Genomic DNA, 26,208 nt, shown 5'->3' on the forward strand with positions numbered 1-26,208 from the left:
GATATGTTCCCTATCCATCTGGTGATCTTGAAAGCTTCCCTGGTGTTATGCAGCAGTGGGACAGAGACAGAGGGGATATGTTCTATGTCCATAAACGAGGCCTCTCTGTTTTTCTATTGCCCACACAATAGCAATGGAGAGTATCAGGCATTGCTTTAGGGTCACTAGTGAATGGGAGTGAGATTTTGTTTGTGCTGAATCATTCTATATTTTCTATCTATTGGCAATTCTAAAAGCAGGCACAATTACCTTTGAAGTCTGGTCTTTGCTGCCATCATCAACTACTATCACCTCATAAGTGAATGTAGGATCATGTTTCTACAAGAAGCAAAAGTAAAATAACACAAATTGGTATAACTGCCATCAAGAATTCTAATAATGTTGTAAGAAGTTTAAAAAATAATTGTTTTAGCGTTGATACATATATATTCATTAGTGCACAAATATGTGAAATCAAAAGACTAAGAACAAAAAAAGGGGAGACATGAACTTCACAGCAACAATTATGGACTTAGAGATTATAATACTGAGTGATCTATCACAGAAACAAAGAAGTGAGTACCATATGTTTTCACTCATAAGCAGACCTTGAACAATTATAGTAATAGTGTAAGAAAAGGATTGGCAGTAGTGGGAATCTTCTGGGAGGGGAGCACATCTCATCAACAAGGGCACCTGCATAATGAGCATACAGCAGGAGCAGAAGGTGAAAACTGAATAAATCCCTCCATGTCTTTCTGCTCTCCCCTGCCACCCTGCACCACGCTGGTGGAAGAAGGCAGGCCCTTGTGGTGCCATGGCACTTGAGGCTACGAGTGTGTGAGAAAAAAGCTCCTAAGCTTTGAAGTCAGAGAGAGCAGATGCCAACCTGGCTGCAGCATTTTGTAGCCTAGTGACCTTGGGCACCTTAACTTTTGGACCCATTTTAAATTAAAACCAAAAAACAGAATAACCTAGTCCATGTAGCTGGTTTGAAGGTTACATGTAATAGAAGAGGTGGAAGCCTCACATATAATTAAGGTTCAATTCCCTTCCTCTTTTCTTTAAATTTAATTTTTGGAGTAGGTAATACAACTCCTACTCTTTCATTGAATCCTCTACCTTCCCTTTATAAAAAAAAAACCTAAAAGCAAAGTATACCAAAACAAGGATTTTTTTTTTTTACCAGCTATAAAAACTCAGTTCTGAATCTCTCCAAGGAGATTCCAGTAGCAGCTGGTGCTACAAAAGACTGCTGTGTATTACTTTTCTCCTCTTTACGTAGGGAAAAGAGGAGGAAAATACACGAGAGGGGACTTGAGTGACAAAGAAATACAAAATAATTTCAACTTAAGCATAAGTCTTTAAAAAATATACCTCTTTCTTATAAGTCACAAAAGTAAAAACAGCATTGTCCCATCATACAAAGTATGCATACAACTTCAAATTGTATGTCAAAGTGTCACATAATTTCAAATATGTATATATCAGGCAAGAGAGGATAGAAAGTGAGAAGCAGGGTAAAGAAAAAGCAATTTTAGATTTCCAGTGTGTCCTGGGGTTACCTGCCTATCTCTGAAGGAGTGGGCTAGTGCTGGGCTTACTGGCTAGCAGCCAGCTGAGCAGCGGGGTGGCCTTGTGACCAGGGTCCTGCCAGTACTGCCTCTCCCAGTACTTTTTAGCTTGGGGTCCACAAGTTGGTGACTTGGTCTAGTTTTAATTGGAGACATCATATTTAAAAAGAAAACATGATACCTGTCTCTTCTCTAGATAGCCCAGAGCTTCATCCATCATCACAGGCACTTAAAGGAAAAAATATATTAAAAATTGTTTTCGAAAATGATTTTCCAAGCCCAGCACACTCAGTTTACACTGAGGAAATTTCCTTATAATCTAACAAGCTCCTCTGGGGCTTCCCCTCAATGGCCACTCCCCTCTGGAATATCTGCCTTCTGTTCATGCCTTGTTTATTCCCTCTCTGGGATACTTCAGTCCTGCTGCTCACAACGCTGCTCCTATTCATGGCAGCAAATATGCACGCCCCTCTTTTCTGAACTACAATTACCAGCTATGTGCTCACCACAGCCCACATCTATTCATGTTCTGTCAAAGACTGTCATGTCAAACTTTACATTTCCTTTTCTTCCCAAATTACCCAAAATCAAGCAAGGGCTTACACCGATGCTCTTCATTGTATGAAGGCACGACCACAGAAAGTTGCTTGGTAGGTGAGTCCCGTATGCTGGGTAAAGTTTCCTTCTGGCCTTTGGCATTTAAGAAGAACTTCTCTTCTTCGTGTTGATGAAGTGGTGGCATTTTTGTAGCAGTTATAAATGCAACAATGGAAATCTAAAAGCAGATATGTAAGAAAGAAATTATGTTATGCTGATCTTTTTTATATTTATGTTAGACTATATCATCACATGATTTTCTTTTGGTAGAATATTCACTGTTTTTAATCTATTAACAATGAACAATGGACTGGAGGCGATCCAAAAGTTCGACAACTCAGTCTCCTAACTAGTTTCCTACACCGATGACTATCCTTTTTGCCATTAGGAAGGTGCTAGTGCCTCAGGAGGCTCCTTGTCTCTTCCCACCTGTCACTCCTCAGGCCTCTGTCATCCCGGACCTAACACGGAACAGTCATCACAGGAAATCCAATCTACTCTTAGATGCCCCAAAACCCTGATGCCCACCGTGTGCACACACAGACACAACAATGCAGAGAGGCCCATCCCTACTTGGAGCCTGTATGTGGCAGAGGACAAGTTTATAATTGCAATTGGAACATGTAGGGTGAGGGCAGATCTCTCATCCAGGACCATGCAGACCCAGGATATGGAGGGAAGAATGTTCTTGATACCCAAATTTAAGTGCAGAATACAGCATTTTCTGGAGTAAAGTACCAAATTTACAGGCTTCCTTCCATATGTACTTGGAAGCTAAGCTTTTGAAATAACCATTCTTTGTAATATGGTTTCTGTTTGTATACTTTCTGCTTTCAAACCAATCTACACATTTTGGAATGCTACTCATTTGTAATTGATTACCATTTATAATATTCTATTGGGTACATACTGAAATTGAATATGTTTCTGATTAGTATGAGCAGAGGCACAGTAACCAGAGGCAGTGGATAAGAGTTCCTGCTCTGCACTCTAGTGTTCAGAGTGTGATTTCTAAATTCAGCTTCCCACTAAAAGGAACCAGTGCTCCTAAGAGAATGGTTAATTCAGATCTGGGGCAGGAAATACACAATGATTGAATAGTATATCATACCAGAAAGTAAAGACACTACCAATGATTACAAGGGCTGTGCTGAAAGAACAAAGCAGTCAACCTGAAGAGCCCCCACTGACCTGTGCTGGGAAGATTTGAGCATCAAAAACAATAATTACTGCAGTGGACCAAAACACATAAAAATATTTTAAATCATGAATTCACAATGATAATAAAAAAAAGCAAAACCCTACCTATTACATAAGAAAGGTACTTCAGATAATTAAATAGCTGAGGATAAGCTTCTTTTAATTATAAAATTCTAGACAATAAATGAAGAAATGACACAATGAGAATATTCCACTTTGCAACCCACAGTGAAATAAAGCACTTAGGTAAGGACCATCAATGACTACTAAAACCATGAAGTTGATGACAAACTGTAACAGGTGGATCTGGCTGGCATCACCTGAAACCATTATCTATCTTAACACCAGAGACAACTAGTCCTTACATGCCTCTGATGTGATACAAGAGAAAGCAGTAAGCAGTCCACTCACAAACTTTTCATTTAAAAACTCAAAAACATGTATTTGATCAAGTCTTTAGATCCTAACTACCAGTTTATAGGAAATTTGAGATAGAGGAAGATGTTAAAAGACATCAAGCAGTGTCATCAGTGAAATCCAGAGCGTCAGAAACTCTATAGGACAAATGGCCACATTAATTAAAGACAAAGAAAAGGAGAAACTTAGTAGATTAAGGGATGCCAGACATATAAATCGAGTACAACATATGGCCCTTGTCTGGATCCTGACTGGGATAAACCGAGACATATACATTAATACTAAGACATATATGAGACAACTGAAGGCATGTAAACTGACGGGGCATTTGAAATAATGGAATAATAACTGAACTTAAAAAAAAAACAAACCTCTGATTTCCACCTTATTGTGGTTTCTGTTTTTAAAAGGGGGTTCTTATCTGTTAGAAATAAATGCTGAGGATTTACAGATAAAATGTTATATCTTGGGCTTGTTTTAAAATAATTCAGAAAAGAGATGAGGTAGGATAAAGTATGAATAAAGAGTGGATATGTATGAAACAAGATAAGGGTTTTTGTGGATTTTTTTCCATTTTGTTTTACTTTAATGATTTCTGGCTCTGGCATTTTAAAAAAATCTTTGGCCAGTACCATGGCTCACACCTGTAATCCCAACACTTTGGGAGGCTGAGGTAGGAGGACTCCTTGAGCCCAGGAGTTCGAGACCAGCCTAGGCAACATAGTGAGACCTCCTCACTAAAAAAAAAAAAAAAAAAAAAAAAAAAAAAAAGGAATTAGGTGAACGTGATAGTGTGCGCCTCTAGTCCCAGCTACTTGGTAGGCTGAGGTGGAAGGATCACCTGAGCCCAGGAGGTCAAGGCTGCAGTGAACCATGACTGTGTCACCGCACTCCAACCTGGGAGACAATGAGACTCCAACTCAAAAACAAACAAAAATCCAACACCTAAGATCCAATAGTTGTGTGATATTTGAGTACATGAGCTCATTTCTCTGACCTGTTCCTCAACCAGTAAAATGAGGCTAATGGTAACATTTATGTCACAGTGTTGTTTAAAAGATCAAATGAGATAATCCTTACTAAACTGAATACACTATCCAACATACAAGGTACTGTACTCAATAAATGGTAGCCCTCATGATCAAACCAGTGGGATCAAATAATGTCAGCACCATCTCATAATGTATACATTTAAACCTGTGCAACAGATTCAACACTGGGCAGCTTCAATCTAGGGCTGTGTCAGCCTCTGCCCCACCAAAAACCTGGCTTCCTCAAAAATTTGTAAACAGCAACAAAGCCGTCAGGATACAATGCATCTTCTCCATCTAAACTGCTCCTAAACTGCCAGTTTACACTGTCTACCAACCCCCAAGACGGCAGAAGCAGCCTTGCTGGCAAGACTGTCCACGCGGCTAAATGTCAAGGAAGTTGAAATCCTCTCCACTTACTAACTAGATGGCAAGTTCAGGCCAAATTATGTGGAAGAGAGTTCACTTGGCAACTCTCTTCCACAATTCTATCACTTCCGGATCAGCAGGTATTTACAACGCTTTTGTGTTTCCAGAGCAATGGCAAAGAAAACCGAGTATAAATCTATATTGTTTTGCTCGTTTCAGAGGCAGCATATTTAGGGTGTTCAGTTCTGGGGCACAACAATCCCCAAACATACGGTCACATGGAGAGGCCTGTCCTGTCTCTCTTGTTCACCCTGCGTCCCCAACGGGTCTTATCGATCCGATTTATTTCCATCTCTAACAGATGGCTGCGGTCAATGCTCCATCACCACTTACTATCTACTTAGCCACATTAGCAAGAGGGAGCGTCTAGAGAGCACCTGCTCTAGGGGCTCAAGGTCTCCCCGGGTGGGGTCAGCGCCTCGGCGGCTGCAGGCCCCGAAGGAAGGTTGAGGCGGACCCGGGCCCGGGGACCAGGGGCGAGCGAGGCGGGATGGAAGGCTGGGTGGGCGCGTCCCCACGTGACAAACTTACAAGCCTCGGAGCACACAGGGAGACAAGGTTCCAAGAGCAAAACAAGGAAGAGAAGAAGACGGGACTGAAATTCCAGGAGAGGAAGTCCTGGGGTCAAGAGTTTGCGGGAAGATGGGTGAAAAGAGAAAAACGTTCAAGAGCGGCGGAGGGAACTTGGGGGGCCGCAGTCTCCCGGAGAGCGGCGAGTCTCGGCCCGCGGCGGCCCCCATCCCGCGTCCTCACCAGTACAAGGGCCACGGCAACCAGCGCCGCGCCAAGCACCGCCAGCTGCAGCAGAAGCGGCGCCATCCTCCATGCCGGGGCCGCCCCGCGGCCCACCCTATCCCGCACCTACACACACGCGGAAGCGCGCCCGCGAGGCTCCGCCTCCCGCCGCCAGAGAGACAGCGCTGCCCGCGGACCAACCGCCTCCCGCAGCGCCGCCGTGTGTCCGGGCGGAGAACATGCAGTTCCCGAGTGTGCGAGGCGCCCAGTCCGTGGAGAGATAGGTGTTGGGTTCCAAAGGGTTGCCAAATTTAGTAAGTAAAATACGGGAGTATGAAGTCCAGATAAACAACTAAGAATTTTTAACAGCCTTATTATCGAGCTATTAACGTACGGTGCAATTCACTCATTTAAAGATTTTTGATCTATTACACTAATTTTTAAATGATGGTAAAATAAAACAAAATGTGCCCTTTTAACTATTTGAAGTGCACAGTGCAGTGAGTGGCATTAATTATACTCACAATGCTGTGCAGCCATCACCACTATCTATCTCTGAAACTTTCCCTGCTCCCCCCAACTTCTGGTAAGAACCAATAGTATACATTACTTGGGGCATACTCATACTAAAAAAATTACCGTGTTTATCTGACATTCAAATGTAATCGGGTGTCCTGTATTTTACCTGGCAACCCTACGTAGGAGTGAGGTGGAAGCCATGAACCACGACATAGTCGAAACACAATTTGATCCTTTGAAGTCAGCTCAGGGACCTGCCGAGTGTAACCTGGTGCGGAGGAGCGCACGGTCATCTCGTGGTTCTCAGGTGCTGGAAGAGGCAAGCCCAGGACCCAGGCTAAGACACAGGCGGGAAAAAGACGCAGAGACATTGGAATAATGCTCCCACGCAATGCTTGATTTTTCGCTAAAATCTCTCTTTTTCTTAACAATTGGCATTATTCTAACTACAGTACCAGCTTTTTTCCAAAGAGGGACAATTTGTCACCTCCCTCATAGCAGATTCGTCAAAATAGGTGTATGACAAGGAAACCTAGAAGGGCGCCTGGCTAGGGGAGGTCGATGCAAACGCGTGCCGGTGAGCACGCTCGTCGCATCCCGGCCTTAGTCGCGTTCTGCAGCGGGAGGGCTCGGGCGTCGGTGTCGAAAGTGCCCCGGCGAAGCGGGCGCGAAGGGCGGGGGGAGGGGAGGAGCGCGCAGGCGCAGACGTGCGAGCAGGAGGAGCGGCGCAGGCGTGCAGGCGGGAAGATGGCGGCTGGGTTCAAGTGAGTGTTGGCTGCTGCCGGGCCGAAGTTGTGTACCGTGGCGCGTGGCGGCTCCCTTGAACCCTTAGCTGGTATTCTTTCACTTGGAGGCCGACCCGCCGGAATCCCACTTGCCGTGTCGAAGCAGGCGACTGGCGGTGGGACCTGGGGGTGGTCGTAGTGAAAGGAAAGAGCGTCCTTCTCCCAGTGAAACTCGCGTGGGGAGTTCAGGACCCGCGCTGCGAGCGCCTGTGAGCTTGGCGCGTGGGGAACGTGTAGTTCCCGGAGACGCAGTTGTAATCTTTTCAAGATTATTGCGGCCGAAATACATGCCGCCGGGTCTTCTCTCCCTTTATTTTAAAAGGGTAGTTCTTCGTCGGAAGGTTTTACTTAAAGCCAGTTTTGGTGCCTCTAGTGAAGCCTATGGACTTTCTGAGTAAAGTATTTGATGGATAAAATAAATAAGATTCTACTTTGGGAGGCTGCGGTGAGTGGATTGCCTGAGCCCGCGGGTTCGAGACCCACTTGGGCAGCTTGGCGAGACCTCATCTCTACAATAAATCAAAAAATTAGCCGGGCGTGGTAGTGCGCGCCTGTAGTTCCAGGTCGCCGGAGCCCAGCGGGTCGAGGCTGCGGTAGCCGGGAGCGGCCACTGCACTCCAGTCTGGGCGATAGAGTGAGACTCCAACTCAAAAATAAATAAATAGATAGATAGATAAATAAATAAATAAGATTCTAAAGGAAACCTATTATGTTGAAGTAGTTATCTTTCTATGTGTATAAACTCCAGATTGATGATATAGTTATACACACACACACACACACACACACACACACACACTGGTTTTAAAATTAACTTGTTGAACAAGATCTAGTGGCGAGTCTAGTAATTTCTGGAATTCCAAAGTAACCACGAACCTAAACATACCTTCCACAACTATAAAGTGAAAATGAAATGTCCATGGTTTTTGTGGTGGTTGAAGTTGCAGTACTGCTAATATTCTAATTGTTTATTGCCTACTGTCATAATTGAAAAATATGCTAAGTTTCAGTTACAGTGAAAATAAAGATGTAACTTTTCCATCTCCTGGATTGTCTACTTAGATGTAACTTTTTTCATAATCACTACGTTAATCCTTGCTTCAGAGGCAGAATTATTTTAACACCTGGATTAATCGGCCTTTAAAAAAGTCAAAGGGCTGTGGACTCCAATCTTGTAGTTATTGAAAGCGGAGTTAAGGACAATTGAACGTGATTACTACTGCAGTGGTTTCTACTTTCTGTAATTACTTTTGGTTACAAATTGATTTATACTGCATCATCACACTATTAAGATCTTTGCTAGCTTCTGGGATTATGTTAACTTACCTCATTAATTTATCTCATATATTTTTAATGTGTTTCAGAACCGTGGAACCTCTGGAGTATTACAGGAGATTTCTGGTGAGTATAGGTGGTTATGTACATGTTAGATCTTTTGATAACATATCCTTTTAATGATAAATTTTAAGTAATTTGAACTTATTTTAAATTTAAAATAGTGAGGTTTAATGTGTTTCCCCAGATGTGGGTAGAATATGTAATAGATACTGTTAGGGTACCGACAGACTGGGTGAGGGTCCAGAGGTGAGGCGTGGTGTGCAGTACCGCCAGGGCTGGCAACCCGGAGGTGCACGCTGGGAACCCAGAGATCCGAGTAAATTGCAAAGAATTGCGACACACAAAAAGGCTAAGAAAGAAAAGTTTATTTAAAAGTAAATTACAGAAGAGAAAGAAGAGAGAAGATTCACCTCCCCAAGGTGGGGGAGTGGGACCAAAGCCAGGAAGCATTGGCCACACCAGACTCTAGCAAGGCAGTGGCCGCTGGTTGCTTGTGGTTGAGTCCTTTTAACCGTTCCCCTTGATGGGGGGAGATCATTAAAGTGATTGGGTGGTGGTCTGCTTCCACATCATCACAAAGGGGCAGACAAGTGCAGGTACTGATGATGTCAGGTGATGGACAGCAGGCAGATGGGTGGATTAGTCTCATGATTGCTGCCATGGTGGAGCTTATCTGTGTCACCACAGGTGATTAGGTTAACCCTGGGTGGGGAATGTGATTCCTGCAAGAGACTTGTTAGGCATTTACAATTCACAAATTCCTTGACCAAAAGTGGGGTGGTTGTTTGGGCTGTCCTGATCTTGTATTTGAAGGAGATTTGCCTAGGGATGATGGGATTGGCTGCTGGTTGTCCTGCAGTAGAATGTCTGAATGCTTGCTAATCGTTACACTGAGGCAAAAAGACTAAAGAATAAGCTAAGTTTCTTCTAGGTTTTATAGGTACCTTTCAGATACCGTGTAAAATACGTAATAAATTTTCATATAAATATTTATTTAGAAAGAGAACTGCCGTCCTGATGGAAGGGAGCTTGGTGAATTCAGAACTACAACTGTCAACATAGGTGAGGATATAATTTTCAGTTCCAATTGGATGATATTTTTTCCTAGTGTCTGAGCCAGTTAAACAATTTTTCAGCCAAATTCTACCATGTTTAAGGGATTTGATGATTTTGTGTCAAGAGATTTTTATCTGTACAGCAGCTCTGTGATTGAATGAAAATGATTATCTCAAATTCTAGGACAGGTAAATGATTCTTAAAATACTAATTTTAAATAAGTTATATCATTTGAAAATCAACTTGAAATAGATTTTCATAAGTAACTGAGATGTGTAACAAGGTAAATTGTATATAGGAAACTAAGACAATTATTTATTATTGTTGTATTTTTGTGTGTGACAGAGTCTCACTCTGTCACCTAGGCTGGAGTACAGTGGCACACTCATGACCACTGCAGCCTCGGCCTGTTGGATTCAGGTGATTCTTCTGCCTCGGCCTTCCAAGTAGCTGGAACCACAGATGTGTGCCACCATGCCCAGCTGATTTTTTTGATTTACTGTAGAGACGAGGTCTTGCCATGTTAATTAGGCTGGTCTCAAATCCCTGAACTGAGGCAATCCTCTCACCTCTGCCTCCCAAAGTGCTGGGATTACAGGTGTGAGCCACTATGCCCAGAAACACTTAATTATTATTAGATAATTCTGTAGCTCTTTTCCTTTTGAATATTTTTCATTTTGCTTATCTTTTCAGGTTCAATTAGCACTGCAGATGGTTCTGCTTTAGTGAAGTTGGGAAATACTACAGTAATTTGTGGAATTAAAGCGGTAGGTTTAACATATGCCCTATTGAGATTTGAGTTAACCAAATTAGCTTCATATATTTACTAGATTGTATTATATGCCTATAATTCTACTGTTAATTAAGCAGTTGGGTGTCAATTTTTTAGTATTTGTTTAAATTTCCCAAGAGTTTTCAACTATATTACATAATATGACCCAAGTTGAATGATTCGATTATAATTTTTGAACATTTGTCAATTGTGCCAAAATGATACAACTTTAAAAGTCTTTGTCACCTTTAATTTTTAAAGAATTTGGTATATCATTTGAGAAAGTGTAATTTGTATACATGTATAGAAAATTGAGATGGTTCAGAAGAAAATTTTGAGGGATAGCTGCTATTTACTCAGTACTTGCTGTGTTTCAGGTACCTTATTAGGAGTTTTGCAGAATTATCCAGTTTAATTTTCAGAGCAGTCATTTGTTATTTCTCTCCGTCTCTTGTTTTTTGATGAGATTCAGTACCTTGTACATATACACAAGGCTCATTAATAGAACCTATACATAAATCTAACTCCAGAGCCTTTGCTTTTTTGGCTACCCTATGCCCTGTATTAGTTAACTTCAATTGAGATTCTTCCTTGGTAAATTTGGAGCTGTAGCTTCTTGTCAGATTTTTTTTTTTTTGGAGTTGGAGTCTCACTCGGTCGCCCAGACTGGAGTGCAGTGGCATGCTCCCGGCCACTGCTGCCTCTGGCGATCCTTCCGCCTCAGCCTTCTGTGTAGCCGGAATTAGAGGCATGTGCTACCATGCCCGGCTGGTTTTTTGATTTATTGTAGAGATGGGGTCTCACTGCCCAGGCAGGTCTCGAACCCGCGGGCTCAGGCAATCCACTCACCTCAGCCTCCCAAAGTGCGGGATTACAGGCTGAGCCACTGAGCCCGGCTTCTTGTCAGGTTTTATGCCAGGGACGTAATGCCATTATCTTGTTTGACCCTTGTTAACATTTCCTAGGAATAGGCACAGTTTTCTTCCTTAGACAGGTGAGGAAATTGAAGGCTAATGGGTAAATAACTTGCTCGGTCACTTAGCCAGTAAGTGGGGGTCTGACATTTGAACTGAGATAGTGATTGCAGAGCTTTTGCTCTTGACCACTATGCTAGTAGTTCCTAAATCTGGCTGTACTACCTGGGGATTGAATTCAGATTCTTGGCTACTGAATGAGGAAGGGTGGGGCAGAAATTCAAGTAGCATTTTCTAAAAGATTCCCAGGTAATCTTGATGAGCAGCGCTGTAAGTTTAGTCTACTGTACATTTTTCAAATGTAAAGAGTTGTGTGTGAGCAGAGGGGCTATCTTCTGTTACAGGAAAGAAATCAGGACAACTTTTAGGGAGAATTGAGACCTAATATATGTTTTAATGTATGGGAAAAAATATAACTTTTGTTTTATCTACACATGGGAGTCTTACAGAGACCAAAAAAATATATAATGTTACCTTGCAGACTTACTGTGAGGATCAGCGCCAATGTCCTTCCAGCCCCTGACACAATTCCTCAAGCATGGTAGGATGATGTGGCAGTTAACTAGCTAAGATGGGCTTAGATAGAACCTTCCATAACTGGTTGCTAAACTCTTCACAGTTTTTTTATAGCTTCTTTCAATAGAAAGCATTTTTTTGCTTTTATAGGAATTTGCAGCACCACCAACAGATGCCCCTGATAAAGGATATGTTGGTAAGTTAAGTGGTTTTGTAACTTTTATACACATACTTCACATTTAGTAATAATTGTAGTTAAGTCCCAGGAGTTGAGTTCACATAAAAAAGAAATTTATCTCTAACATTCGGAATATAGGAATGAAGCACACTCCCTAAGTTTTCTGTATCTTTGCTAGCAGAACACAGCATAATATAGACTTAAAATTTCACAAGTTTATCCTTTATCAAACTTGCTTGGTCAGTGTGTATACATTCAGATACCTGCCAAGAAAATAGAATGTTTTGAGTTGGCGTCTCACTCTGTCACTTAGGCTGGAGTGCAGTGGCATGCTTGACCTGCTGGGCTCAGGCGATCCTTCCACCTCAGCCTTCCTAATAGCTGGAACTACAGGCACATGCCACTGCATCTGGCTCATTCTTTTATTTATTGTAGAGACGAGGTCTCACCAAGTTGCCCAGGCTGGTCTCGAGCCCCTGGGCTCAGGGAATCCTCTCACCTCTCCCTCCTTCCCAGAGTTCTGGGATTACAGGTGTGAGCCATCATGCCTGGCAGAAAATATAATATTTTTTAGTCAAAGAACTGTCATTTGCAACATTTTGTTCCACAAAGATTCGTTTTATACCACTATGCAAATTTTTTTTTTTCATGTAGACCATTTGTTCTTTATAGTAGGAGTCAACATTTTTCAAATGTAAAGAGTTGTGTGTGAGCAGAGGGGCTATCTTCTGTTACAGGAAAGAAATCAGGACAACTTTTAGGGAGAATCGAGACCTAATACATGTTTTAATGTGTGGGAAAAACTATAACTTTTATTTTATCTACGCATGGGAGTCTTACAGAGACCAAAAAAATATATAATGTTACAGTGCATTCTACTTGAAAAACGTATCCATGGCCACAGTTGCCTTTGTGATGGATTGACAACTCAATAAGTAGAAGTTAAAAGGTTAGTTCATAGCTGCAGAGTATTTCTTTCAGTTCCTAATGTGGATCTACCACCCCTGTGTTCGTCGAGATTTCGGTCTGGACCTCCTGGAGAAGAGGCCCAAGTGGCTAGCCAGTTCATTGCAGATGTCATTGAAAAGTAAGACTACCATGATACAATTTTATGATCATTCATTTTCAGATAGTTTTTGACCTTTCATTTACTGTGTTCTCTGTCATTAAATCAAGTTCACAGATAATTCAGAAAGAGGACTTATGCATTTCTCCAGGAAAGGTAAGAGGAGTAGAGAAGCTGTAAGTTTTTATTAATTCTGATGTGTTTTCTGTGGTAAAAAGTGAACAGGGAAATTAAAATGACTAATCACAATAATATTAAATATGGTTGTCATAGTGTTTAAATGGAACTCAGTTTTAAAAAATCAGTGGTGTATAATTATCTAAACAAACTGTGTAGTTCATAAAAAACAAACAAGCTTGACTAATTTATTGCTTGTCTGGAAGCTGCCTTTTGAGCTAATATTTTTTCCTATAATTTTTAGAGAAAAATTCAACCATTTTTTATTCCTTATCACAGATTAGTTTCTGATGCTACTTATGTGTTTAAGGTGAATCAACACAGTAGGGAACAAGAATCTGTTTAACAACTTAGAACAGGTTGATTAGAACCTAGAGAACCTTTTCCTATTAGATCACATATTGATATGTTAGCACTGTAAAACCTAAACATTTTATGTATTAAATTATCTGTGGGGAGATACATTTTAAGTTTTAGCTAAGGCTTTCAAAAGCATTTCCTTCATCTGCTAACCTATTGACAAGAATGGAATTTCTATGTATATAGTTCACTTGAGAGAAATGGAGATGTTCACATTAGCTTAGTAGTCAAAAGCCAGCTTTCACCAAACCTGTCTGCTTTCTTTTGGTTTTCTACTTTACAAAGGTAAAGCATTTTTATAACCAAGGGTTCTTAAGCTGAAGCAAATAGCATGTTCTACCCACCAAAAGGCGTTAATTTATTTTTGTGTACTCTGTTTTAGCTTGCTTGGGTTCTATACTGTGATTTCATTTGCCTTGACTATGATGGAAACATTTTGGATGCCTGCACATTTGCTTTGTTAGCAGCTTTAAAAAATGGTAAGCAGCTAAATAAAAGGCAATATTCCTAATGGGTCAGAATGTGTTTTGTGAAACTTAATACACATTTGGTGTCTTGCATGTGTTTCTAAATTGATGAGCATAATACTGACACGACTTTCCAAGTATACTTGTAAGTTTTATGTTTTCTAGTACTGCCTGCCTTAGAGAGTGCTGTATTGATCATTTATTTGGGTTCAGATTTCAGTCCTTTCCAAAATAGCATTAATAAGAAGGGACAAGAGTAGGACCAGTCACCTACAGGCTGTGTGATTGATGAAGATCTGCAAGTATTCTTTTCTGAGTTCTTTATGTGATGTTGCTAAAAGGAGTATAGTGGATTTTATTGTTTTTACTGTGAGATCATGTAATAGTAAAGTTTCTTAGTAAGGAGTCTAGGCAGACTGATTTGTTACGGATTTCAGTGACTTGTGCATATTCCCTATCATTGCATTGTTGAATTGATGATATAACTGGAGATAGAAAATGGAGTTATCATAGCAGTATTATAGCAAAGTGGTTAAAGCAAGGACTTACTTTGATTCCTGGCTCTGTCACTCTGTGCTACTGTTTCCTTATCCATTATAAAATGGAGATAACTAATACAAGAGTGTTAATAAATGAATACAATGAGAATGTGAAAATGCTTATAATAGCACCTGGCAGGTAGAAAGTGGCTAGTGGCCAGGCTTGGTGACTCAGCCTGTAATCCCAGCACTTTGGGAGGCTGAGGTGATTGGATTACCTGAGCCCAGTGGATTGCCTGAGCCCGTGGGTTCAAGGCCAGCCCGGGCAAGTTAGTGAGACATTGTCTCTATAGATAGATAGATTAGATAGATAGCTGGACGTGGTAGTATGCACGTGGAGTTCTGGCTACTTGGAAGGCTGAGGCGGAAGGATTGCCAGAGCACAGCAGGTCAACACTGGGGTGGCCATGAATGTGCCACTGCACTCCAGCCTGGACAGTGAGACTTGAACTCAAAAAAAAAAAAGAAAGTGGCTAGACATGTTTTCTATTAACATCATTTTAATGTCAAAGCCAGATGCAGTGGCATGCACCTGTAGTCGCAGATACTTGGGAAGCTGAGGTGGAAGGATCTCCTGAGTCCAGGAGTTCGAATCCAGCCTGGGCAACATACCAAGACCACATCTCTTACAAATTTTTTATTTCAGGCAACCCCCTCGGGTCCCCTCCCTCTGTGGGAGCTTTTCTGTCCTCTCAATAAATCCTGCTTCTCAAAAAAAAATTGATTTTATAAACTTTAAAAAAATTATGTAATAAGTGCTAGTTAGGAATTAATGACAAGTTCTGAGAAAGTGTTCATATCCACTATATCTACCTTAGTTCTAAGATACTTTTAAAAAGAGAATGTTCTGGACAAGTTAAGCAGAGGGAAATGTAAATTAACAAAGCATAGAAACCATTCATTTACTGATAGTAGAGACTTTTACATATTTGCCTTTTTTCTAGTACAGTTGCCTGAAGTTGCTATAAATGAAGAAACTGCTTTAGCAGAAGTTAATTTAAAGAAGAAAAATTATCTGAATATTAGAACTCATCCAGTTGCAACTTCCTTTGCTGTGTTTGATGAGTAAGTTAATATATAAAGAGAATTTGTATATTTAAGGTTAAGGTAATGGATTGTTATTCAGCCTTCTCACTTTTCTGGAAATGCCTCAGGTGACCCTGCATCCTAGTTTGCCCTGGACATGTAAGTTTATGTGTGTTGTCCCTGCACCGTTATTTCTAGTTAACTCATTCACTTTCATAAGTATCCTATTTTGGACAATCAATTCTGTGGCTCACTTACCTATTCCTTGGTTTACTTATTCCTATGTAATATTATTTCACTAAAGAATTACCTGAAGCTACCTATGCTATTTGTCAAGGACTTTACTAACAAATTGAAGAGCAGTTTCTTTAAAAGTACTAGATCTTAGGTTGCTGTTGATTATTCTGGTTTCCTACCAGTTCTATTCTAGCTCTTGTATCTGGTATCAATACTTAAACTAAAATGCAGATATATGCTTAATATTTTTTTTTAAGTAAAATTTGTTCCGAGGATAAACTTAACACTTCTTCTTTTTATAGCACTTTGCTCATAGTTGACCCTACTGGAGAGGAGGAGCATCTGGCAACGGGAACCTTAACAATAGTAATGGATGAGGAAAGCAAGCTCTGTTGTCTTCACAAACCAGGCATGTTCCTGCCACTTTAGTCCTAGATATATGTAGATGAAAACTCTGTGAGCTGTACATTAGGGAGGGCCAAATAGAATGTAGGATATTTTACTGCTTAAATATAAGTTTATTATCATTTGCTACCTCAAATTACTTACATTTTTATATTGCATTTCAGTGGTTCTTAAACTTATAGCATACATTAGAATTACTTAGAGGTCTTAAAATGTAACTTGCAAATCTTGAGGCTGTACCCGATTTACCTTATCCATTTTTTGTGTGTTTTATAATTTGGCATGATGTTGATGTTTTTACAAAGTAAGATAACAAGAGATTAAGTGTTGGCACAATGGTTTTTCTTCAGGTGGAAGTGGGCTGACTGGAGCTAAACTTCAGGACTGTATGAGCCGAGCAGTTACAAGACACAAAGAAGTAAAAAAACTGATGGATGAAGTAATTAAGAGTATGAAACCCAAATAAAAAGCTACCACTTTTTGAAAACAATTTGTAAAAACTATATTTGTTACACTGTGCACAAACCTTTTATACTAAATAAATATCAAACCACATTCTTCTGAAAGATGTTTCTAGTATGCCTTACTTCCATATATTATGTACAGTGAAACCATTTTTTTAAAAATCAATGACTTAGGCAAACCAACCCTAGTCTGTGAAACCATTTCCCTGTTTTTATTTAAAAATCATAGGGTTGTGCTTCTGTATAAAGTTTGTACATCTAACAATGCAAAATACTGACACACAAAAAACAAAAACAAATGATGTAGAAATTCAATCCATTTGATTCAATGCTCTTGTGTTTTTAAAAAAGAAAAAAATAATAATGCAAGACTCAGAATTTTGGAGTTGTTGGCATGCCTCTCTTCATTTTACTTTTTGACTGGCTGCCTGTATGCTGATGACGATGTAGCTGAGCTGTTTGTGCTGCTGCTGCTGCCATAGCCATTTGATGCTGCAAGAATCGCAACTGCTGCAAAAGGGAAGGGAAAGAAAATCAAGTTATGTTAAATATAGACAGCGTGAAAAGGTGCTTTTTCTGAGAGTGACGAAAACAACAAACTGAAAGGGAGAAAGCACCAAGATAACAAAAAGGGACTATACCACATTGAGACAATGCACAGTCAAACAGCACCAGTGGCACAGAAGCCTGCTGAGGGCTTTAAAAATGATTCTTAAGTAAACTTCAAAATTACTTCTATTACTTTGCCCTGCCAGTCTATATCGCAGTAACTCAGCAACTTCAGTTACCATTATTTTTGTATAAAGATAGTTTATAGCAATACAAAACCACCCTGTATATCAAGACAGTCAACTATAATATGCTGACTTCTAAAATAATGGTATAACATTTTTCTAAATAAACAGGTATGACATTTACTAATAGGAACACTTTTTCTGTGGTACGATATTAGAAAGTTAACAATTGGCACTTACAATTGTCTATTTCAAAATATACTGCAAACTAAAAAAATGTATGTTAATGTGCCACCAGAACTTCATGAAAGATTTTAAATAGGAAAAGAGTCTAGCTTAAATGTACAGAATATATTTAGTGCTCCAAGTTGACTGGCTAATATGTCAGACTTTTAAGTAAGATTTGCTAAATTATTCACCAATTACTGTATAGTCTTAAAAGACAGTAAAGTAAAACTAAAGCAAGGTTATTTTGAGGTACTTTTGGAGCTAAGTATCTTTAAAAATGTAATCAGAGTGAAGTTGCTGGATTACTTGTATCTGTTGCTGCTGCTGTTGAAAGGCAGAGGAGAGCTGGAATCTCTGCTGAGGAAGGCTTTGCTCAGGTCTGTTCTCGGCAGAGCCAAGCTGAGACAACACTACAGAGAGGAGAAGGGGAAAGCAGGCCAGTCAAAAAGTTTGAAGGCTACCAGGGTTAGAAAAGGACAACACAGAAAATGAAATAATAGAAAAGTTAGCAGTATGATTAATCTTAAGTATCAAATAATAGACATTTCAGAATAAATTTAGAATAGTCTTCTGTTAGTTGAGGTTATCACTGATTATGAAACCTGGACACGGAAAGAGAAGGGAGTGCCATGTGTGCCAAAGCACTGTATGTATCCCTCTCTTCTGCATCTCAATGAAGTAAGATACTGGTGCTATTTTTGTTTAGAAGTCTGTCTTGTACAATGTAAAATAGAGTACATTATTTTAAAAGTATAACCAACTAAGTAGGAAATGGGGGATGGGAGAAATTCAAGCTATCATAATGACAAAACTGGTAGACAGTTGCTTTAAACAAAACTCAATGAATATCAGATTATTAACGAGGTACACTGAGACTATTATATTTTATGCTGAGTGGGACCATAAAAGTTCACTCATTTTACAGAAAGAAAGTTTAAGGCCTACATGATTTAAGTCACTCTGACTCAAAGTCGTAAGTGGCAAGTCTGTAGGTAGGAACATTCTCATGACTTTTCAGCCTAGAGTTCTTTCCACTAAATTACAGGTATTTTAGGAAATTTATAACTTCTGTGGTAAAGGTATATAATTATAAATACCCACTTGGAAATTAGTTGGCTCTAAGTTAGAACTTAATATAAAGAATTACTTATTTCTGAAATAAAGAACTTGATTATTCTAAAAGATTTATAAATTCAGACACTAGGAGTAGTATAAGAATTCTAAAGGCATCATAGTAAGTATGACAACACAGTCACCCAATCCTCAAACTCTATCATTGTTGTTTTATATATGTGGCTTACTGATTTGAACTAAATGTGAAGTCAGAATTGTCAGTTTACAAGATAATATTCATTAAAAGGCTCATCATTTACTGCTGAAGTGGTGAGTACTATGTTACTGGTCATTAAGATTTAAGTTATTTATGCAACTACAAGCTACTAGAGTGAGACAAAAGGTAATGCAATCTAGAAAAATGCAGTCTCGATAACCTAGGAAAATGGAAAAGTTATTAAGATAACTACTGGCACACACTGAAAACAGCTTTGGTAGCTTCCTAGTAAGTTGGATAATTGCATAAAATTTTGCCAGTAATTTGTAACATAAGGAAAACAAAACTGCTGTAAGTATAGTCAAAGCTTTTTTGATTAATGTCGATTTAAAGAAAAAAAACTCAGGCAGCCATAGTTAATCAACTTAATAGTTCATACATAATAACTACAACTTCTCCTCATTACTCCTTGCAGGGGAAGGGAAAGAAAATATTTAAGTGCTGAGATACCAAATGGATGAGATACTTTTAGTATAAAATTCAGCATATGAAGTTATGAAGATACCTACCAGCTGCCTGTGACTGCATAAAACTTCCGACTCCTGTAAGGTTAATAACAGCAGCTTGCTGTGCAGATAAGGCCTGTTCTTGACTGGTTGAACCTTGTTCAGAACCCTAAATGAAAAAATAATTAACAAAATGGAGTTGGTGAAAATAAATTAATATTTTTTCCGGTATGGGAAAAATACTAAGAGTGAGTCTTGTAAAAAAAAAAACAAAAACAAAAACAAGCTAAAAAGATAATTAGAAAATGTGAGAATAAATTTATGATTCTTTGGAAAAAAAAAACTTTCAGAATTGAACCTGTATTTATGTTTGATGCTATATTAATAATTCCTAAGGCTTTTACAAAGCTTCATTAAAACAATTTTTTTTTTGAGTTGGAGTCTCACTTTGTCGCCCAGACTGGAGTGCAGTGGCCGCTCCCAACCACCGCAGCCTCCACCTGCTGTGCTCCAGCGATCCTTCCACCTCAGCCTTCCAAGTAGCCGGAATTACAAGCGCGAGCTGCCACGCCCAGCTGATTTTTTATTTATTGTAGAGATGAGGTCTCACCAAGTTGCCCAGGCAGGTCTCGAACCCACGGTCTCAGGCAATCCACTCACCTCAGCCTCCCAAGGCACGGGATTACAGGCTGAGCCACCAAGCCCGGCTTGTCATGTTTTCTTAGTGTTGGCCCCCCTCCCTTACCTTGGGGAGGTGAATCTCCTCTTTCTCTCTCTCTAATTTACTTTCTAAATAAACTATATCTTCCAATCCAAAAAACCCAAAAAACAAAAAAGAATAACCTCAATTTAATAATCTAAGCTTCCACTTTAAGAAACTAAAAACTATAATCCAAGGAAATGTTCCAGAAATGAAGAGGACCTGAATCTACACATTAAAAGGACCCATGGAAAAGACATGGAAAGAAATTCTGACACAGATGCAAGTGAAAAGAATAGGCTTTAAAGATAAATACAAACCATTCAGGGCCTCTGGGCAAAATGATTAGATAAATAAAGCAAGATAATTAAACTGGCATCAGACTTCTCAAAAACATAAAAAGCAAGTCAACAGTAGTAAACATTTTCAATAAATTTAAAGAAAGAGACCTAAAACTATAGGACGACATTAAAATTAGAAATGTCATACAACCAAAAGGGTGAAAAGGCAACCCATGAATGGGGGAAAATATCTGCAAATCATATATGATATATATATATATATATATATATATATATATATATATATATATATATATATACACACACACACACACAAAGAGAGAATGTATAGAGAACCCCTTCAATTTGGTAATAAGAAAACAAATAACCTGATTAAAAATGGGCAAAGGACCTGAGTAGATTTTTCTCTAAAGAAGATAATACAAATGGCCAACAAGCATATGAAAAGCTGCTCTATATCACTAATCATTACGCAAATGCAAGTCAAAACCAATGAGATGATTGCCTCACACCTATTAGGATAGCTATTATAAAAACAACCCCCCCCCACAACAACCAGAAAATACAAAGTGTTGGTGAGGATTTGGACACACTGGACCATTGTGTACCATTGGTGGGAATTATATCAAATGGTACAGCCGCCACAGAAAAAAGTATGGTGCTTCATTAAAAAAATGACAAAATTATCACAGCAATTCAACTTCTGGGTATACATCCAAAAGAACTGAAAGCAGAGTCTGAAAGAGATAATTGTACACCCATGTTCAGAGCAGCATTATTCACAATATCCAAAAGATGGAAGCCTCCCAAGAATCCACCAATGAATGGATAAACAAAATGTGGCCTATGTGAGTATTATTCAACATTCAAAAGAAGTTCTGACATGTGCCACAACATGGATAAACCTTGAAGACTTTATGCTATGTGAAATAAGACAGACACAAAAGGACAAATACTTTATCATTTCACTTTATGAGGTTATCTTGACCAGTCAAACTCATAGAAACATAAAGTAGCAAATATACCAATTTGAACACTAATTAAAAATGTATCTAGTCCTATCAGATAACTGATACGCCTTTCAGGAAAAATTCTCATTTAAAAAATGGCTTAACTCCCTTTAAAGGCAGATGACATCTTTATCCTGCTTTCAAATACACTTTGATATTTCATACTTCATTTCTTAAAAGCACCAAGTGAAGTTAAGATAGTCTTACTCCCACTTTAGAGCAAATGATACTGAGGCTGAGAAACAAAAATGGAGTTTTCCTTTGGGAGGCTGAGGTGAGTGGATTGCCTGAGCCTGCAGGTTCGAGACCCGCCTGGGCAACTTGGCGAGACTTCATCTCTACAATAAATCAAAAAACTAGCCGGGTGTGGTAGCACGCGCCTGGAGTTCCAGCTACTTGGAAGGCTGAGGCGGAAGAATCACTGGAGCCCAGCAGGATGAGGCTGCGGTGGCCGGGAGCGGCCACTGCACTCCAGTCTGGGTGACAGAGTGAGACTCCAACTCAAAAAAAAAAAAAAAAGAAAAATGGACTTTTCTAAGGTTCCACAAGTTAGCAACTAAAGCCACGTGTAACTGATACAACATATAAATATTCAAAATTTGAGATTTGATTATTTTCAGGGCTTCTGCTACTAGAGCATGTTTGTTTGTTTGTTAAAAATAAGATTAGCTAAAATTGGAAAATCACAGCAACATGATAGCATGTTTAACTATATCCTCTGAGTTCTCTTTCTCATAACTCATGGAAAGTTTTTGATAAATTTTTCTTCCTATGTTCTTCCTATTCAATTCCAAGATATTATAATAACTAAGGGGAGGAAGAAACAGGGGATCATTATTTACTAGACACAGTTTCAGCTTTGCAAGATGAAAAAGTTCTACAAATCTTTTGCACTGTGTGAATACATGTAACATACTAAACTGCCCACTGTGATAAAATAGTAAAATTTGTTTATTTTACAATTTAAAAATTTTTAACTGAAAGCATATAAAAGATTTTTATCGAGCCAAGCGATCTTTAATGTGTTAAGAATTTTTTAAAAATAGTTTTGAACGCACCCTTCCTGAAGAATCTATACTAGAGGATGAGCTTTATCCAACCAACACTTGACCAGGGAAAGTTGGGCAAAAGGACTGATGGTGAACATTTCATGTAATTAAACTGTGAGCTAGAGAAACTCTGGGGGTGGGACCCAAAAATCTTTTTTTAAAAGTATCTGAGATGATTCTAAAATATAAACAAGGTTTATAAACACTTGTAGTTCCTTATAGTTCTTACTCAATTTCATTCTGTTTGGCAGTGTACAGTTATTTGTTTTTGTTTGTGTTCCTACTGCCCTGTCCTTCATGATAATAGGGACATTTCCATTCCAACAGCAACAAACTCATATAAACAAAAAGACGGGGTAGAAAATTACATAGGTCATTGGGGCAGAAAAACCTGGGTTTGAATTCCGGCTCTGCCACTCAATATATATAATAAGCAAGTCAGCTATCTGAATCTAATGCCTACTATGCAAGATCTAGGTGGCATCATCATCTAGCTGTTTTATTAGAAATGTGCACACAATAACTGATAGGTACTACTGCTCACAAAAACAGTTAAGGACATGTTTGTTTCAACAAATTATATAAAATGAAATATGTTTGAAATACATGAAAAAATATTATACGTTCTATGGCAAAAGCATATGGAAGACTGAAAGCCCTACCTGCTCCCCTGGCTGTTGAGGACTTGAAGTTGTGGGCTGCTGAGGTTGCTGTGGTGTAAACTGAGAGAGCTGCTGCTGCTGCTGCTGCAGGGTGTTAAAAATGAGCGAACCACCTGGAAGCTATTAAGAATTTAAACAAGTATTAACCAATTTCACATTATTTTTATATAAAATATTCCAATTTATTTATTCTACAAATATTTTGGATTATCTATTATGTGTCAGGTACTCTTCTAGTCACTGAGAGAAAACAAAAAGAAAACAAGTCGCGTGCCCTTAAAAAAAAGATTTAGAAAAAAAATTTTTTTTTTTTTGAGTTGGAGTCTCACTCTGTTGCCCAGACTGGAGTGCAGTGGCCGCTCCTGGCCACCGCAGCCTTGACCTGCTGGGTTCCGGAGATCCTTCCGCCTCAGCTTTCCAAGTAGCTGGAACTACAGGCGTGCGCTACCATGCCCGGTTAATTTTTTGATTTTATTTTTGTAGAGATGAGGTCTCGCCAAGCTACCTGGGCGGGTCTCGAACCCACAGGCTCAGGCAATCCACTCACCTCAGCCTCCCAAAGCGTGGGATTACAGGCTGAGCCACCGAGGCCGGCTTAGAAACAATTTTTAAGTACTTAGAGCTCCCAAATATGTTAATACTCTCAAATATAAATCTGCTTCAAGTTAATAGCCATCCAGATTTACATACTGTTTTAAATTTTACATTTTGTATTATACATTAATACAAAATAGCATTAAATGTTTAAAAAATATAAAAAAGAAGCTTGTCAATCAGAAATGTACAGTAAGAAAACCCATTGTTCAGCTGGGTGTGGTGGCTCATGCCTGTAATCCCAGCACTTTGGAAGGCCAAGGCAGGGGGATTGCTTGAGCCCGTGAATCCAAGACCAACTTAGACAAACATAGGGAGACCCTGTCTCTTGAAAAAAAATTCAAAAATTAGCTGGATGTGGTGGCATGCCTGTAGTTCCAGTTACTCAAGAGGATGATGGCTTGAGCCCAGGAATTTGACTGAGGCTTCACTGAACCATGATTGTGCTACTGCACTCCAGCCCGGGTGACAAAGACCTTGATTCAAAAACAAAGAAGAAAATCCCCCCAAATTTGTTCTAGCTTTGCCAAAAAAAGAAAAATGCATGAGTTTTTATATAAGGTAGTGAGGAATTCCACAGCTAAAAGCAAAGTGCATTAGATGTCTATCATTTAGTTTGGAGCCCATTATTTTCTCTGTCATTCTGGATCTAAATTAATTCAAATGGAAAGAAAATTGATTTAAGAAGCATCCAGAAAACTTCAAGTTAAAAGTTAAAACAATACTTTTCAAATTCACAAGAAAACAAATAGCTTTTCCATTTTAAGCTATAGGAATTTAAGTTATATGTACTTGCAGGGCCACAGGAGAATGGCCGCCAAAATATCTACTATAGAACTCTGTATGCTAAATCCAGCACAGCTCATCATTAGCTAAATTTGGACACAGCACAGGGCAAATGTTCTTTCCTCAATCAGTAAGTAATAAATGTAGAAAAATATAATAAACTCTTAAGGTAGCTTTGTCCTTATTACTTATTATCAGTGCTATAAAGGATTTCTACTCCTCTGAACACTGAGACTGGACTAGGAGCAGTGGTTCATGCCTGTAATCCCAGCACTGTGGGAGGTGAAGGCGAAAAGACTGTCTGAGCCCAAGGGTTCGAGAGCAGCCTGGGCAACTTGGTGAGACCTCGTCTCTATGGTAAATAAAAAAATTAGCTGGGTGTGGTGATGCACATGTGTAGTTCCAGCTACTTGGAAGGCTGAATCAGAAGAATGGCCTGAGTCCAGCAGGCTGAAGCTGTGGTGGCCTTGAGTGTGCCGCTGCACTCTGGCCTGGGCAACAGAGTGAGACTCTGACACACACACACAAAATCCAGATTGATCCCTGAAAGGAATTCCAAAAGCAATATGCAGGAAAGTAGGTTAAATAAACTGATGCGGTCTGTGGTGTTGTCCATTTCACAAGTACATGTTCTGCAATTACCATCTGCACATACTAACACTATTTGTACCTTGTATAAGAAATAAGTTTTAAGTTTCAGCTGTAATGAAGTTCTCAGTTTGTTACTCCTGAATACCAGGTTGGTTAACTTGTCTGATATTATTTCCTGACAGTCCTTAGCTCTGCCATTTCTTATCTTTGGATCTTTATATTCACATTGATCTTTACATTCTCTATAGATAACCCCAACTATTTTTCAAACTACTAGCTTAATGCCTTAGTCTTTCTTTAAATTACAGGACCTGGCACATGACTTGGAATATTGTAAATTCACATGTTCTAAATTGTCCATCTTTTATCTCTCTTTACGAATATGTGACACTGATAAATATGCAACAAAAGCAGAGCCTCATCATTAGATACATACTACACTCCAACAAACATTTATTGAATGACGATTAGGAGACTGCCACTGTGTTAAGAAATCATACTCTCCTCAGAAAAGGAACACATACCTATTTAAAAATCTCCACTGAAGCACAAGACCTCTTGTAAGCAAACAGTATTACATATATGTGCACATAAAATATCTGTTGGGAGAGCAATTATTTTGTAAGAAAATGCACTACTACTATCTTGGCAAATATCTTCCCTGGTATGTGTCAGTTCTCCCCACTTGCACCTAGTTCTTGATTAGGCAGAATTACCAGTGCCAATGAAATTGTGGTATATAGGATACCAATTCTTTCACCTTATCCACCTGACCACACAAAGATAGCAACAGTAACCACACCCTTAGAAGATTCTTTTTTCTTTTTGAGTTGGAGTCTCACTCTGTCACCCAGACTGGAGTGCAGTGGCCGCTCCCGGCCACCGCAGCCTCGACCTACTGGGCTCTGGCGATCCTTCCGCCTCAGTCTTCCGAG

The 26,208-nt window shown here is 39.4% G+C and overlaps 3 protein-coding genes across 14 annotated transcripts in view; 1 reads left to right on the forward strand and 2 right to left on the reverse strand.

Annotated features, from left to right (window-relative positions):
• Positions 1 to 6,666, reverse strand: part of ALG5 (ALG5, dolichyl-phosphate beta-glucosyltransferase) — a 50,883-nt gene extending 44,217 nt beyond the window's left edge. Inside the window, exons 1-4 of one of the 7 annotated variants that reach the window (XM_008048904.2) lie at positions 6,648 to 6,666; positions 2,157 to 2,328; positions 1,735 to 1,781; positions 250 to 318 (exon numbers count right to left, since the gene is read on the reverse strand). In XM_008048904.2, coding sequence (XP_008047095.1) covers positions 250 to 318; positions 1,735 to 1,781; positions 2,157 to 2,295 — 255 coding nt within the window. In that variant the 5' untranslated portion in view covers positions 2,296 to 2,328; positions 6,648 to 6,666. Of the gene's footprint in view, positions 1 to 249; positions 319 to 1,734; positions 1,782 to 2,156; positions 2,329 to 5,758; positions 5,927 to 5,980; positions 6,116 to 6,647 lie in introns of those variants that run through there. The other 6 variants (XM_008048901.1, XM_021707972.1, XM_008048903.2 and 3 more) reach the window with 6 other exon arrangements.
• A 534-nt stretch (positions 6,667 to 7,200) lies between these two features.
• Positions 7,201 to 17,133, forward strand: EXOSC8 (exosome component 8). Its single transcript, XM_008048909.2, has 11 exons — positions 7,201 to 7,245; positions 8,631 to 8,667; positions 9,603 to 9,666; positions 10,354 to 10,427; positions 12,073 to 12,118; positions 13,082 to 13,187; positions 13,277 to 13,322; positions 14,086 to 14,182; positions 15,654 to 15,774; positions 16,275 to 16,381; positions 16,728 to 17,133. Exons 1-11 carry the CDS (start codon positions 7,229 to 7,231, stop codon positions 16,841 to 16,843), a joined length of 831 nt encoding a protein of 276 aa, XP_008047100.1. The 5' UTR covers positions 7,201 to 7,228; the 3' UTR covers positions 16,844 to 17,133.
• Positions 16,855 to 26,208, reverse strand: part of SUPT20H (SPT20 homolog, SAGA complex component) — a 45,983-nt gene continuing 36,629 nt past the window's right edge. For 4 of the 6 annotated variants that reach the window (XM_008048907.2, XM_021707967.1, XM_021707968.1 and 1 more), the window contains 4 exons: positions 23,303 to 23,422; positions 19,643 to 19,748; positions 18,110 to 18,213; positions 16,855 to 17,351 (listed from right to left, as the gene is read on the reverse strand). In XM_008048907.2, coding sequence (XP_008047098.1) covers positions 17,214 to 17,351; positions 18,110 to 18,213; positions 19,643 to 19,748; positions 23,303 to 23,422 — 468 coding nt within the window. In that variant the 3' untranslated portion in view covers positions 16,855 to 17,213. The remainder of the gene's footprint in view (positions 17,352 to 18,109; positions 18,214 to 19,642; positions 19,749 to 23,302; positions 23,423 to 26,208) is intronic. The other 2 variants (XM_021707970.1, XM_021707969.1) reach the window with 1 other exon arrangement.

This window comes from Carlito syrichta, unplaced genomic scaffold, assembly GCF_000164805.1.
Source record: "Carlito syrichta isolate Samal-C Ts95f unplaced genomic scaffold, Tarsius_syrichta-2.0.1 Scaffold128155, whole genome shotgun sequence".
Classification (NCBI taxonomy): Eukaryota; Metazoa; Chordata; class Mammalia; order Primates; family Tarsiidae; genus Carlito; species Carlito syrichta.

What these genes read in the sequence shown, in the direction of transcription:
- EXOSC8 (XM_008048909.2), top strand. An exon ending in AACTACAACTGTCAACATAG is followed by an intron (nt 9,667 to 10,353) that starts GTGAGGATATAA and finishes TTATCTTTTCAG; the next exon opens with GTTCAATTAGCACTGCAGAT. An exon ending in TCCTTTGCTGTGTTTGATGA is followed by an intron (nt 15,775 to 16,274) that starts GTAAGTTAATAT and finishes TTCTTTTTATAG; the next exon opens with CACTTTGCTCATAGTTGACC.